The sequence below is a fragment of the Cnephaeus nilssonii genome, assembly GCF_951640355.1.
Source record: "Cnephaeus nilssonii genome assembly, chromosome: 17".
Lineage (NCBI taxonomy): Eukaryota > Metazoa > Chordata > Mammalia > Chiroptera > Vespertilionidae > Cnephaeus > Cnephaeus nilssonii.
Genome location: NC_137088.1, coordinates 52,642,160 through 52,657,868, shown reverse-complemented (window position 1 = coordinate 52,657,868; position 15,709 = coordinate 52,642,160). Strand labels below are relative to the sequence as shown.

General features: G+C 45.7%; 1 protein-coding gene across 1 annotated transcript; it reads left to right on the top strand.

Annotated features, from left to right (window-relative positions):
- Positions 1-11,595: 11,595 nt before the first annotated feature.
- On the top strand, positions 11,596-12,105 carry LOC307113730 (jun dimerization protein 2-like; the record flags this gene model as incomplete). The annotated part of the gene is made up of 1 exon (XM_079795598.1): positions 11,596-12,105. Exon 1 carries the CDS (start codon positions 11,614-11,616, stop codon positions 12,103-12,105), a length of 492 nt encoding a protein of 163 aa, XP_079651724.1. The 5' UTR covers positions 11,596-11,613.
- Between the last annotated feature and the right edge of the window lie 3,604 nt (positions 12,106-15,709).

Here is a 15,709-nt window from a genome sequence, read left to right as displayed (position 1 = left end):
GGAGCAGCGGCACGGGCGCGGCCACGCCCCCCCGGGGTGCCGATCACCCCAGGCACCCCCGGGGAGCAGCTACACGGGCGTGACCACGCCCCCCCGGGTGCCTATCACCCCAGGCACCCCCCGGGAGCGGGCACGGGCGCGGCCACGCCCCCCCGGGGTGCCAATCGCCCCAGGCACCCCCGGGGAGCGGCAGCAGGGGCGCGGCCACGCCCCCCCGGGGTGCCGATCACCCCAGGCACCCCCGGGGAGCGGCAGCAGGGGCGCGGCCACGCCCCCCCGGGGTGCCGATCACCCCAGGCACCCCCGGGGAGCGGGCACGGGCGCGGCCACGCCCCCCGGGGTGCCGATCACCCCAGGCACCCCAGGGGAGCAGCGGCTCGGGCGCGGCCACTGGGCACCGCCATCTTGATTTTATCAACGGTCGACAGGCCACCCGGAGTCCCGCCCTCAGCCTCCACTGGCCCAATCATGGGCATAGCGGAGGTGCGGTCAATTTGCATGTTTCTCTATTATAAGGTAAGATATAACCTACAAAATACAAATTAATGGACTATTTATGTTATCGGTAAAGTTTCTGGTCAATAGTAGGTATTAGTAGTTAAGTTTTGGGGGAGTCAAAAGTTACATGTGGATTTTCAACTGAACCCCAAATTATTCAAGGGTCAACTGTACATTAATTGATTGTCAAATGGGGGCCTGTGTCCTAGAAGGTGGGGGTTAAATACAGAGCAAGATACAGTCCTTGTCCTCAAGAAGCTTCGAATCAGAATCAGAGGTTCCCAAACTCAGTAGGCATCAGAATGGCCTGGACAAGCAGTAGGGTGAGGAGGGGCATGGAGAAGAGAGGGTTTTTTGTTTGTGTTTTTTTTTAAATATATTTTTATTGATTTCAGAGAGAAAGGGATAGGGAGAGAGAGATAGAAACATCAATGATGAGAGAGAATCATTGATCAGCTGCCTCCTGCATGCCCCCTACTGGGGACCAAGCCCACAACCGGGGCATGTGCCCTTGACTGGAATCGAACCTGGGACCCTTTAGTCCGCAGGCCGAAGCTCTATCCAAACAGGAGGAGAGAGGTTTTAGCATCATTCCCCTGCTCTTTAACTTCCATCAACCCCAGAAAACTACTTTTAATTTAAAAACAATTTTTAAAAAACTAATATAGTATCTGCATAAAACATCTTTAGAAAACTGCTATTTCCAACTGATCTGTGCAAAACAAGTGTGCTTGCCATGCAAACACTCTCAGCTAAGTCCCGCAGGGGAGGGAGCCAAACACACTTCTATCCTGTCTCCCCTCTTTAGAAATTGTGGCATTGTCATCAAAATGCAAGGCTTCCTCTGATCATTTACTTATATAACCAGCCTGGGGTGGGCTCCTAAACAGAGCCCCAGTAGACTTTCTGAGTGGGAATCTCCAGGGGCAGAGCCCAGGCATCTATATCTTTAATAACCTGCCCAGGGTTCAATCTATGAACCTGCTTTTGGGGACCACTGCTCTAGGCCCCAGTTGGCAGGAGGGAGGATGGGTTGAACTGAAGGCAGGGAGACACGCTAGGAGGTAAAGCACGAGGACAGAGCACAGCCAGGAGTGTGTGGTGGGCGGAAAGACAGCCCCCAGGATGTCCAAGTCCTGATCCCTTGAACTTGTAGGGTTACCTGGCATAAAGGTCCCTGCAGGTGTGAGTAAGGATCTTGAGAGGCGGAGACTGTCCTGGATTATCTAAGTGGGTCCTAATTGTAATCACAGTATCCTTATCAGAGAAAAGGAGAGGGAGATGTAAGTGCCGAAGAGGAAGGAGACCATGTGACTAGGGATGCGGTTGGGGGTGAGGTGGGGGGAGAAAAGGTGATGTGGTTGGAGGAAGCAGCATAAGCCAGGAAATGCCGACAGCTTCCAGAAGCTCCAGGGGATGAAGAAATGGATTCTACCCTCGGGTCTACAGAAGGAGCCAGCCCCACCGACACCTTGTTTTCAGACCTACAAGACTCAGATCAGGTCTCTGGCTTCTAGAATTACAAGAGAATAAATGTGTGTTGTTTAAAGTCATTTCATTTTCAGTTATTTGCTATAGCAGGCGTAAGACAGTAATACAGAGGATTTTTAAAAACTAGCACAAAAATATGTAGTGGTGAAACCATTAAGTTTTAGCAGTTGATTAGCTATGCGAGGTAGAAGAAAGAGAGTGAGAGAAAAAAGGAGGAATCGGGAATGAGTGCAGGTGTCTAACCAGGGTGAGTGCTGCTGACGCCATACAGTGTTAAAACCATCACCAACACCAGCGCCTCCGCTGACCACAGAGGAAGCCGCCAGCAGCCGTCACTGTTTCCCAAGGAGGGAAGCCTCATTAGCTGGGACAGAGGTTCCGCCCGAAGTGTACGCTTTCCTCTTTTTAAAGAGAAAGAGTTGGGGAAGCAAGTGAAGAGTTTAACAAGATTTCTAGAGGGAATATTTAAACAGCTTAGAAAAACAAACTACTTTTAATCACCTTCAAACACTTGACAAGCACCATTTGTGGGCCAACCGACTTGAGAATTGCAAACCATTTCTAATTCTTGATTAAACAAGTGCGAGGGTAGACCGGGGGATACTGTTATAGCCTGGTTCTATTTCCTGGAAATAACAAAACTGTTTCCCTTAAAATGGTTCATCTTTCTGACCTTCCACTAATTCTGGCTGGCTGTCCTCTACCATTAAGGCCTTGACGACCAGGCTTTGCTGGGTCTTTTTCTCCAGGGCTGCTCCTCCACCACCTCCCCTTGTCATGTATTTTGCGGTTCCCGGACCCAATTCCAAGGTATGGGTGTATGTGTGCCAGGAGGGGTCTTCCACACATCACCAAGCAGTTCTCAGGACACCAGCGGGGCGTCCCGCAATTCAACGCAATCCTGACGCTGTCTACCTGGAGAGAGAGCATCAGGTCCCGCGGGTTAAGGGTTCAGTCTCACAAGCTTGCCCCGCCCCCTTCAGAGACCAGTCGCGAGCCCAGGTTGTTGCCCGTGCTTCTTACTGACCAGCTGGAAGTCCGTTGCCCACATCCTCCTCCTTGGTCTGATTAATTTGTTGGAACAGCTCACAGAATTCAGAGAAACGTGTTACTCACTAGATCACTGGTTTGTTATAAGAGGATGTCACTCAGGAGTACCCAGGTGGACGAGATGCGTAGGGCAAGCCATGGGGAAAGGCCCGGCGCTCCCAGGTCCTCTCCAGGCGGTCCCTCTCCCAGTACCCCCACGTTTTACCAACCTGGAGGCTCTCCAGAGCCTGTCCTTTTGTTTTGTTTTTGTTTTTTTTTAATGGAAGCTCCCTTCCACAGGCATGGTTGATTAAATCACTGGCCAGTGGCAAACATTTCACCTCCAGCCCCTAGCCCTCTGCCCTCCCCAGAGGTCAGGAGTGGGACTGAAAGTTCTACCTTTCTAATCTCATGGTTGGTTCCACTGCCAACCAGCCTCCATCCTTAGGTGAAGCCTCCAAATCGCCTTATTAACAGAACAAATGGAACCTTTGTTGCTTCATCACTAAGGAAATTTCAAAAGTGTTAGAAGTTCTGTGCCAGAAAGAAGGACTAAGACTAAATACGTGTTTCATACCATATCAGAGAAAAACCCAGGGCTGATCCTCCAAACTACCCTCTCTCCCGTGTCCCAACCACACCCATCACCAAGGCCTGACCGTCTCCACCCGCTTCCCTCTAAGGTCACCCTCAGAATTCTAGTCCAAGCTGCCATCACCCCTTACCTGGACCGGTAACAGGTGAAGGAATTATACCTGTAACAGTTCCTTCTCTGGTTTCCTGAATCCATTCAATGACCTCGCAATTCACCCTTCTGACAACTGCCAGTGAGGTTTATCCAAACAACCTGGGCCGTCTAAAGTCAGATTGAACGGGACCGTTAGCTGCGGGGGCTTTCACTCAGCCACAGTCTACTGTCTTCACGTACAAAACCGATAGTGACAGTCACTGCCTCTGAGGTTTCAGGTGAGGATTACGTGAAAGTGAAGTGCTTCCCTTGGTCCCAGCCAATAGCAGCTGCTCAGTAAATATTAGGTGTGGTTACTATTATCACTTGGTTTGTCTGTCAGCCGGTGAATTAGGACACTCTAATCCCAGCGATGATAAATATGCGCATATTTAGTGTACAACACTCATTCATCTGTTTCTATAGGTAAAATGCAAAGGGAGGGTCATGTCTTCTTTTCTTTCCCATAATTTTTGAGGCCAGCACAATTATGAGAAAATGCCTCTAACTTAGAAGCCAAGAATACTACAAACAGTCTAAATCACACATACACAAGGAGCATTTACAATATGGGTAGATGAACCATTTCAAGATTCTTTCTTTAAGGAATTTAATGAAATTCCTTTCATACATCTAACATACTCTTCCCACTTATTCCCCTATGGTGCCTAGTAAGAAAACAAACAAAAATATTTAAAGAAATAAATATTCAACTGTGCATAGAGTGGGCTATTAAGTATTCAGAAGAGCCTTTTATCAGAATGTGAAGAATTTAATCCTTAGCTGACCAGATGTAAACAATGAAAAGGCAAAAAGTAATGCAATCCTGAAATGCACCATGTAACTCTGTAAACACAGATGTATGTGCTTTCTATCAAATAAGGCCTTTAATTAAGAGCTGTTCTAATTGCTCAAAATGTGCTTCAAGTTGGATAACTCAAAAGCAAGTCTCTCACAACTGTGTTTTGCAGGAAAAGCTCATTAATTCAATGTGAGGGAAGTTTTCTCCAAAGTAAAGAATATTTTTTAATGACATGCCTTTTTGTTACTTTTAAAGGACCCAGGGCTAGAGGTAGAACTTTAAAAAGCTCAAATGACCCTGGCCAGTGTGGCTCAGTTGGGAGTCGTCCTGTGCACCAAAATATTGTGGGTTCCTTTCCCAGTCTGGGTACATGCCTGGGTTCTGGGCTTGATCCCCAGGAGGGAGCACGCAGGATGCAGCTGATGGATTTTCTCTCTCTCCCTTTCCCTTCCTCTCTCTCTAAAAAAGAAATCAATTACAGAGACCAAGATGGCGGCATAGGTAAATGCCAGTACTTGCTGCCTCCCACAACCACATCAAAATTACAACTAAAATATAGAACAACCATCATTCAGAATCACCTGAAATCTGGCTGAACAGAAGTCCTACAACTAGAGATATAAAGAAGAAAGCACATCGAGACTGGTAGGAGGGGTGGAGGCATGGGACAGGCTCCTCTGGTACCCACAGGTGGCGTGTTTTTAATAGGGAGGGACATCTAGGCTGGAGGCTTCCCGTGAGGAGCAAGGGGTCCCAGCCCCACACCAGACCACTCAGCTCAGGCTTCCAATGCTTGGAAGAGAAGTACTCATAACTTCCCCTTGAGTGTGTTGCTAATGGCAATCAAGGCTCAACTACAACAAGATGGTGCACACAGCCCACAAAGAGGCACAACTAGAATAAGTACCCAGCTCAGGTGCCTGGGGAGGCTGAGCCACTGGGCCCTACAAGACACCTACTACACAAGGCCACTCTATCAATTCCAAGAGACATAGCAGCTCTACCTAATACATAGAATCAGCTACAGGGAAGCAGCCAAAATGCAGAGACCAAGAAACATATGAAATGTGTCCTTTCACAAATGAAAGAACAAAAGAAATCTCCAGAAAAATAACTTAATGAAATGAAAGCAAGCAAACTACTAGATACAAAGTTCAAAATCATGGTTATAAGGTTGCTCAAGGAACTTAATGAGAGCTTCAAGGGACTTAGTGAGACTTTCAAGGATCTTAGTGAGAACATTAAAAACATGGAAAAGGACCAGTCAGAAATGAAGGATATACTAACTAAGAATGAAGAATAATTTATAGGGAATCAACAGTAAAGTAGAGGACACCAAGAATCAAATAAGCAATCTGGAATATAAGGAAGCAAAAAACACCCAATCAGAACAGCAAAAAGAATCCAAAAATATGAAGATAGTGTAAGGGGCCTCTGGGACAACTTCAAGCATATCAACATTCACATTCTGGGAGGGCCCAAAGGAGAAGAAAGAGAGCAATATAATGAAAACTTATTTGAATAAATAATGACAGAAAACTTTCCCTATTTGGTGAAAGAAATAGACATATAAATTCAGGAAGTGCAGAGATTCCCAAACAAGTGAACCCAAAGAGGCCCACAACAAGACACATCATAATTAAAATGTAAAGATAAAGACAAAGAGAGAATCTTAAAAGCAGCAAGAGAAAAGCAGTTAGTTACCTACAAGGGAGTTCCCATAAGACTGTCAGCTGATTTCTGAATAGAAGCTTTGCAGGCCAGAAGGGATGGGCAAGAAATATTCAAAGTGATGAAGCAAGGATCTACAACCAAGATTACTCTACCCAGAAAAGCTATCATTTAGAATTGAAGGTCAGATAAAGAGCTTCACAGATAAGAAAAAGCTAAACGAGTTCATCACCACCAAACCAGTATTACATAAAATGCTGAAGGGTATTTTAGAAGAAGAAGGAAAAGGAGGAGGAGGAGGAGGAGGAGGAGGAGGAGATATGAACAATAAAATGGCAATTAATGCATAGCTACTAACAATTGAATCTAAAAATCAAAATAAACTAACAAGGAATCTAATGAACAACATAAATTGATGAATAAAAATAGAACCAGAGGCAAGGAGACATGGAACAGACTGACAAATCTCAGAGGGAAGGGTGGGATGGGAAGAGATTAACCAAAGAATATATGCATATATGCATTACCTATGGACACAAACAATAGGGTGGTGAAGGCCTAGGGCAAGGTGGGAACAGGATGGAAGAGGGTAATGGGGGAAAAAAGGGTGACATCTGTAATACTCTCAGTACTAAAGATTTAAAAAAATATATAAATAAAATTTCGAAAGACTTTTTAAAAAAAAACAGAGAAATTACTTTGAACTATTCCAAGGGGCCCTGGAATACCTCAAGGATTCATTCTCTCTCCTACGTTTTTAAACTAATTAGGCCTATTTAATATGCTTGAAAAATTACATGGGAAGCTTTGACAAATAAGAATACACATACAGCCCGCCTGGTGTGGCTCAGTGGTTGAGCATCGACATATGAACCAGGAAGTCGTGGTTCGATTCCCAGTCAGGGCACATATCCGAGTTTCAGGCTCGATCCCCAGTGGGGAGCATGCAGGAGGCAGATGCTCAATGATTCTCTCTCATCATTGATGTTTCTATATCTCCCTTCCTCTCCCTTCTTCTCTGAAATCACTAAAAATATATTTTAAAAAAGAATACCATTATTTTTAGTAAAGAGCCAAATTAAAACCAGTTATTTACTGTATTAAGTTTAGTTTCAATTTGTTCTGATTATTTGCATGAACACAATAAAAGTAACAATCTATTATATAGACTTTTTCAAAGCCTGCTATGCTGGAATGTCATATTTCCCTGCCAGCAGCATCAGGGCAGGGGCGGGGCGGGGGGGGGGGGGGTGGAGGCCTTGTTCCTTAGGATGACTGACAGAAGATAGAGACCTTCTCCCCGATTCCATAAGAATAATTACTAACAAATAGAAAGAGGAGGGAAATGTTAGGACCCTAGGGCCATACAATCCTTAACGGCCATCTGCAAGCTTCCCGCCACAGGAGAAGGAAGGCCAGGAAAAACTCTCTGGCCACCAGGACTCAGGCCATAGGAGGAATGGGAACTGTCCTGAAGACCCCTGACCGCACACCTGCATTCCACCCGGTTCCAAGCCCAGCTCAGCCCCCACCCACTGAGGACAAGAGCTTCCCGCCAGTGACTGCACAAGAGGATGAAACTCCAGCTCCTGGGGCTGCCAGCATCGCCCAGTGTCCCCTTCCCTTTGGGTATTCTATCCCCCACCCCCTTTCCTTAAATAAATTCAATTTTCCTTAAACAAATAAAAATAATAAAAAAATAAATCAATATAAAATCTTAAAAAGAGCTCAAAGGCTACTTCCCATACTCTATCTTGTATTTCAAAATAAAAACAAGTAAAGTAAAAGAAATAAGTAAAAAGAAGACCAAAGTCCTACTTTTCCCATAAATGCTACATTATTGATTTTCTTTTTCAAATAGTATACATTTAATTCTTTTTCAAGAAAGGTTTTTAGTGAAACTGCTTTGCTAGTGCCTGAGCACCTGTGGTCTGCCTACCAGGGATTCACAAATGTCAGGAGCTCCACCACCCAACAGGTCTGTCCCAGGCTAGGGCAGCCAGCTGGGCATTTAGAGACCTGGATTCAAATCCCAGCGAAGGCATTTGCTCTCGGTGTAATTCTGGCCTACTTCCCAATCTCTGGATGTCAATCACCTTATCTGTGGCTGAAATGTCTTGTGTGGGGATTAGAGTGAGTAATCAGAAATACAGTAAGTGTCCCCTAAATTTGGTACATATACAACTGTTCACAATTGTATACAACTGTTCACAATTAATCCATCACCTGTATGCAAATGGTGCCTAAGCAAAGTACTATTGTTACCTTAAGCAGACGAAACAGGCACCTTACAGCTGTTTATTTTGTAAACATGTGCTTAGCATGTTCTGATGACAGAGAACGTTTCAAAAACTCCACAAATTTCAATTCAGCAGAATTTGAGGTCATGAGTGTTTGGTATCCCAAAGCGTGGAGAGGAGGAATGAATAAAGAAGAAACTCCTATTTGACACAATGACACAGTTAGAGATAATGGAACATCACACCATGTCAGTGGATTTTCAGCATTTGGGAAATAAGCATGTTCTTTCCAGGAGTATGCTTGATGCCTGCTGGGAAACCCTACCTTCCTGAGAAGATGAGCTGTCAACTTTGAATCCTGCTCAGTGACTTCCTGTCTTGCCATTACAGCAAGGCGATTAAAAGAAAACAAAGGAAATGCTGCCATTTAACATACCGGAGTACACTTCCTCTCCCCTGTGGTAATCATTGACTTAACAAACTTCACTCGTCTACTGCATGCCAGTCCACTGTGTTCGATGATGAGGATAAAATGACCAGGACTCATCCATGGCCCTCACTCACAGGGCACCAGGTATGCTCGGAGGGGCAGAACAGTCCTTCTGAGGCCATTTCCTGGGCTGCAGCTGGGTCCCGGCGCTGCTTTCACACACATTACATGTGAAGGGCGTGTAACGGACTTCAGGACAGGGCTGAATTAGATGCCATGCTGTTCTCATTTCTCCTTTACCCCCTTTACTAACAAAAATTGTTCATTGTAAAACAATAACAACAACCATAAAGCCTACATTTCTCAAAAAAACGTTATCTATGTAACCTATTTAAACATGAACCCATGTTCACCAAAAATGTCATTGTCATGAAAGACGGAAAGGCTGAAGGATTGATCAAAATTAAAGGAGACATAATAACAAAATGTAATATGCAATCTTGGTCTGAATCCCGGACTGGAGAAAAAAATTGCAATAAAGGTCCTCTTTGGATCAGTCAACAAAATTGGAATGCAGACAATAGATTGAATTAAAGTATTGATCAATGTTTAATTACCTGAAGTAGGTGACTGTGCAGCAGTCCTGTGAGAGGATGTCCTGGTTTTTAGGGGATAAAAATCTGAAGAATTCAAGGGTAAGGTGGCATGAACGCAACTTAATTGCAAATGGTTTGGGGGAAATTTTTATATCTGACAAATGAAACGGGCAAGATGTTAGCAATTAGTGAATTAGGTAAAGGCTGTATGGAGCTTTTGGTACTATCCTTGTGCTTTTTCTTGATACTTGTAATGTTTTATGAATAAAAGTTAGAATTTTGTAAATCTAAAATGTAGGATTCCTTATAGCACAAAGGGAGGGCTAAAAATTCCAAGCACACACTCTGCAGCTGGGTATCATTAAGAATGATGTCCTGTTGTGACCAGATATTAAAAGTTTGCTCTGCCATGGTGCATTTCTATGGATTTGGGCAATAAAAGGAAACATTCTTCCAGTCTAGGATTTTATTATCATTCCTCTGAGAATGTATGCTTGGTCAGATATTCTTTATTTTGGCTCCAGGTCACCTGTAATTTCAGAATGTGTTTTGAAGTCAATTCATCTCTTAGCCCATCCAAATATTGAAAATGTTATTAAATTATGAAGTAGAACTGAAAAGATTTTTGTCTGGAAATTCTTTTAGTCCATTCCCATTTCCATTCATCACTGGGTAATTTTTACTTGAAATCTGAAATCCCTAATGAGCTTAGTCTCTTGATAGCTCAAACATGACTGCTCTGATTTAAAGTTTTTTCTTTAACGATGTGATTTATGTGCTAACTTACACATATCTCAGCAGGTAGGGAATTCAAAGAGCATTCATGACTTGGGGCTTTGGGAGAAATTATTTTATGTAGGCTCCGTTATAAGTGGGGAAAATAAGTCTTACCTCAGAGGGGATGATGTAAGAGATAGTTATCATTTGTGAAATGCCTCAAGGTCTTAAGATGAAAAGAGCCCTTTTGATGCATCTGACTGCCATGTGTATTATGGGCTTACATTTCTTTTACAGTATGTAGAGCACAGTCATTTTATTTTATTTTATTTTATTGATTGGGTTTGAGAGATAGAGAGATACAGATAGAAATAGAGAGACAGAGAGAGAGAGAGAGAAATATATAGAGAGAAATATCAATTTGCTTCCCCACCCATTCATGCAGTCATGCATTGGTTGATTTCTGTATGTGCCCTAGCCGGGGATCAAACCCTCAACCTTGCCGAAACCGGTTTGGCTCAGTGGATAGAGTGTCGGCCTGCAGACTGGAGGGTCCCAGGTTCGATTCCGGTCAAGGGCATGTGCCTTGGTTGCGGGCACATCCCCAGTAGGGGGTGTGCAGGAGGCAGCTGATCGGTGTTTTTCTCTCATCGATGTTTCTAACTCTCTGTCCCTCTCCCTTCTCTCTGTGAAAAATCAATAAAATATATTTAAAAAACACACACAAAAAAAAACACCCAACCTTGTGCATCAGAATGATGCTCTAACCAACCGAGCTTTCTGGCTAGGGATCATTTTAAATGAATTGTTTCCTAAGCAGCCTTGAAGGTGGTTGCCTTGTTTTCGCAGATTAAACAAATTCACTTGCCTTTGGCCACAGGCAGTGTTTCTATCAGTAGAAGGAAGACATTTCTAGCCATGTTGCTTCTCCTTCTTACTCCCTGGCTGACTAAATGAGCTATTTTATTTTCACTTTATTACTTTACTTCTATTTTCATGTTATTATTTTAATTTTATTATACAAACTACTCTTGCCTTAGTACATCTTATATAATAAAAGCCCAGAGACCAGAACGACCAGAGACCAGAACCACCTTGGCACCTCTCGGGGCTGGCCCCGCCCCCAGCAAGTGGTTAGGGATGATCAGGTAGGCAGGCGAGTGGTTAGGGGCGATGAGGCAGGCAGGCAGAGCCCTGCGATCAGTCGCCTCAAAGAGGGAGACCCAGGCCACAGCCTGCAGGAGGGACGCTCGGCAGCTTTGACGGGAGGTGCTGGCAGTGGTGGACGCTGCAGGGCGGGGCTGGTGCCACGGAGGCTCCTGAGCGGGCATGGCGCCTGCAGCTGGCCCAGGTCCCAGGGTCGCAGCCTCCCCTCACAGCTTCTGCAGGGCTGGACTGCTACTCCTCCTGCTATGATGTCTGGGCAGATCCTGGATCCTTCCATGACTGCAGGCTCTCTGCCAGGGCTCGGCCCCCTGACCGGACTCTTCAGCTTGACCCTGACTGCAGAGGAGCTGAAATACACTGACATCCACAACATTGGGGCCAGGATCGCCCCTTTGCACTTCCTGGAGGTGAAACTGGGCAAGAGGCCTCAACCTGTGAAAAGTGAGCTAGACGAGGAAGAGGAGCGGAGGAAAAGGCACTGGGGAAAGAACAAAGTGGCGGCAGCCCCATGCCAGAACAAGACGAAGGAGAGGAAGGAGTTCCTGCAGCAAGAATCTGAGTGGCTGGAGCTCATGAATGAGGAGCTGAAAACCCAGATGGAGGAGCTGAAGCAGAAGTGGCAGCAGCTCATCCTGATGCTCAGCCGGCATTGCCTCACCTGCATCATCAGGACCAACAGCATTAAGACCCCTGACTCAGAAGGCAACCTACTGCTGGAGCAGCTGGAGAAGAAATGACCATGGGCTGGGAGGAGGAAGAGGAGGAGGAGGAGGAGGAGGAGGAGGAGGAGGAGGAGGAGGAAGAGGAGAAGGAGGAGGAGATGAGGAGAGGGTGAAGGAGGAGGGTCCCAGAGGGCTCTTCCTTGCAAAACTCTTCAATGAGGCTCAGCACAGCCAGCATCGGCCAGGCTTTTTTTGTGAAACTCGGATAAGCCACACCAGGGGGAGAAACCCAGGCTGATGAAACCCAGGACCAAGCGCTGAGACCAAAGTAGTCCTGAGGGGAGCCTGTTCTGCCTGGGGCCAGGCTTGCAGGAGGCAGGACAGAGGCTCTGGGCCAGAGAGACACCCAACCAGGCAGCTGTGGGCACTTCTCTGACCTCTCCGCCAGGGCACCCACCCAAAGGACCTCCAAGCAGCCAGGAAAAGCCATGAGTTGCAACCAAAATTAGGCTGAGTATGGAACTCAGAATGAAGCTGCAATCTGCCTGCCACCAGCCCTGATCCTGACTCTGACCCTGACCCTGACCCTGACCCTGATGCAAGGCTGGAGAAGGGCACAGTGCCAGGCCCTGCTGTACCCACCCACTGTGGTCCAGCTCAGTCCTGCCCGAGTGGCAGCCGGGGCGCACCCTCATGGCCCTGCTGGAGTTGCTGTGGGTACGAGGCACGGGCGCCCTTCCCAAGCACATACTCACTGGATGTTTACAGACTGGCTGTCCTGGCAGGGCTTTCAACTGCACATGTTTTTTATACTTTCTTTTTAAAAAAAATATATTTTACAAATAAAAGATTTTATACAAGCAATATATAAATGGATTTCTATAATCACTCGATGTGATACAGTATGAATATGCTATGGTTTGTTGTTACGAACAGATACTCAGCAGTTATGGCCACTGCGTGTACCTTCTAAGTACTGTAGTCTCTGGGTGTTGGGGGTGGCAGGGGCGGGGTGCGGTGCATTTCCATCCTGGTAAACCCTTCATAGTACTCAGTTCTGTATCGCTCAGTAAACATTACTCTTACAAGAAAGAAAGAAAGAAAGAAAGAAAGAAAGAAAGAAAGAAAGAAAGGAAGGAAGGAAGGAAGGAAGGAAGGAAGGAAGGAAGGAAGGAAGGAAGGAAGGAAGGAAGAAGAAAGAAAGAAAGAAAGAAAGAAAGAAAGAAAGAAAGAAAGAAAGAAAGAAAGAAAGAAAGAAAGAAAGAAAGAGGGAGGCCCAAGCCACTGGCCAGCGACGCTGTGGCAGGTGTGCGGCCGGCCAGCGATCGCCCCACAGAGGGAGGCCCACGCCAGCGAAGCCATCACACCCCATGCCTGTCACCTGCAGAGGGAGGCAACCGGTTGCAGGGGAGGGGGGCCAGCGCTGCACAGATAGCAAGCAGTAGCAGCAGTGGGGGTGGGGCCAGCTGCCTGCAGTGGGGGGAAGAAAAGCCCCAATAGGCCCTGATATCAGGCCAGGCCTAGGGATTCTACCCGAGGGGTTCCAGATTGTGAGAGGGTGCAGGCCAGGCTGAGGGGACCCCTTCCCACCCCCCCCCCCCAGTGCATGAATTTTTGTGCACCGGGCCTCTAGTTTTCATAATAAAGAGCATTGCCCAATAAATTCAATCCCACGGTCTTAGTTTGCTCAGGCTGCTGTAACAAAGTACCGTAGACTGGATGAGCTTATAAACAACAGAAATGTATTTCTCACACTTCTGGAGCCTGAAAGTCTGAGACCAGGGTGCCAGCACGGCTAATTTCTGACAAGGTCACCCAGCCCATTCATGAGGGTTCTACCCTCAGACCTAATTACCTCCCAGAGGCTCCACCTCCAAATTCTATGGGAGTTAGGATTTTGGAGGGACCACAAATATTTAGTCCATAACATCCTCTAATATTTACTGAGCATCTGTCACGTGCTAGTCCCTGAAAGTTGGTGGACAAATAGACCCAGTCACTGATCTCATGAAGCTTAGAGTCCAGTGGAGGAGAAAGACGAGAAATAATCAGATAATAAATATTCCATTTTAAAGTTTGAAATAAGACAAACAGAACGTAAAAGAAGAGAGCTGAGATTCTAAATATGGGGTCTGATATAAATTAACTTCTATAAAAACTTTCTGGTTCTATTTGTAATAAATGTGATCACCTATTCCCCCATAGGTAAAATGTTTTAACCGCATACTCATTTGTTAAAAACAGTGTATCTAGGCCATAGGAAAAGTTCAGTCTCATTCTGTTAGCAATTCTTCTTATTTTCTCAGTTTTAATATCTTTTGAGACTATAATGGGATGGAACATTGCAATTGTAGAAAAAATTGCAAATGCTGAGCCAAAATTGGGTTTCATATATTTGATAGGTAAGATTCAAGAGAAAATTAAACATTTTTTGAAAAAAATAAACAACCCTACAGTAATAAATTTAGGGACAAAATATTTATAAGACTCACTGCAATTCCTAAGAGAACATCTAGTTATCATTTGTTCAATGCTTTCTTTCTATAGATACTTACTCAGATTAGTTCCAATAATGTGGAGATGTTGTAAGGCCTTCAGAAAAATAAGGCAGTCAAGAATTTCGGCTCTGTGGAAGAGTGATCTCAAAGGGGCCCAGGACACAGAGCACGCAGGCCTAAGTAAGCACAGAACCCATAGAGACTTGGACTTGAATGAATGGAAAAGTTCTCTAGAGCCGTAGTTCTTAAAGTGTGGTCTTTGGCTCACCAGCATCAGCATCTTCTAGGGGCTTATTAGAAATGCAAATTCTCTGCTACAACCCCTAACCCCACCCCACTGAAGCTGAAACTCTGGTGGTGAGACAAGCCCTCCAGGTGCTTGTAATGCATGCTCACGTTTGAGAACAAACACCCTAGAACAGTGATGGCGAACCTATGACATGCGTGTCAGCACTGACACGCGTAGCCATTTCTGATGACACGCGGCCGCATGCCGAGGATGAAACATTTGCTGCTCCTGAGGATGAAACATTTGCGACTAGAGTCTTGGAGTTAGTTTTTTCCTCAAAGTGACACACTACCTGAGTTATGCTCAGTTTTTTGGCGAAGTTTGACACACCAAGCTCAAAAGGTTGCCCATCACTGCCCTAGAATGAAGTAGAATGAAGGCCCCTTCTTGACCTGGGCATGAAAACCTTGACTAAGGGGCTCAACAGTGACAGGACTCAGCTACTCTTCCCCTTTGGTTTTGCTTCCTTAGCTAACGTGCATTCTGTTTCCTCTGTGTGCCAATTTAAAGAAAGGATCTGATTGGTGCAATGTTGTTACCATCATTCCTGTTGGACAAAGCTCTGGAGGCAGGCCTGCTCATAGGCCACCAACCAACCTATACAGTGGCTGCCCGTAGGTCCCGTGCCCACTACTGGGGATCAAGCCTGCAACTGGGCATGTGCCCTTGACCAGAATCGAACCCAGGTCCCTTCAGTCCACAGGCTGATGCTCTATCCACGGAGCCAAACAGGCTAATGTGGAAGGTTGTATTTAAAAAATTAAGAGGAGATGGATCTTGGAGCAATTCCACCCACATTCTGATTTCCTATACCTGCTGCTGATACTGAATGATGTGGGGATGGGGGGAGTCCTCTTCCCCACTGGGTGCTGGGAGCAGGGTCCTTACAATA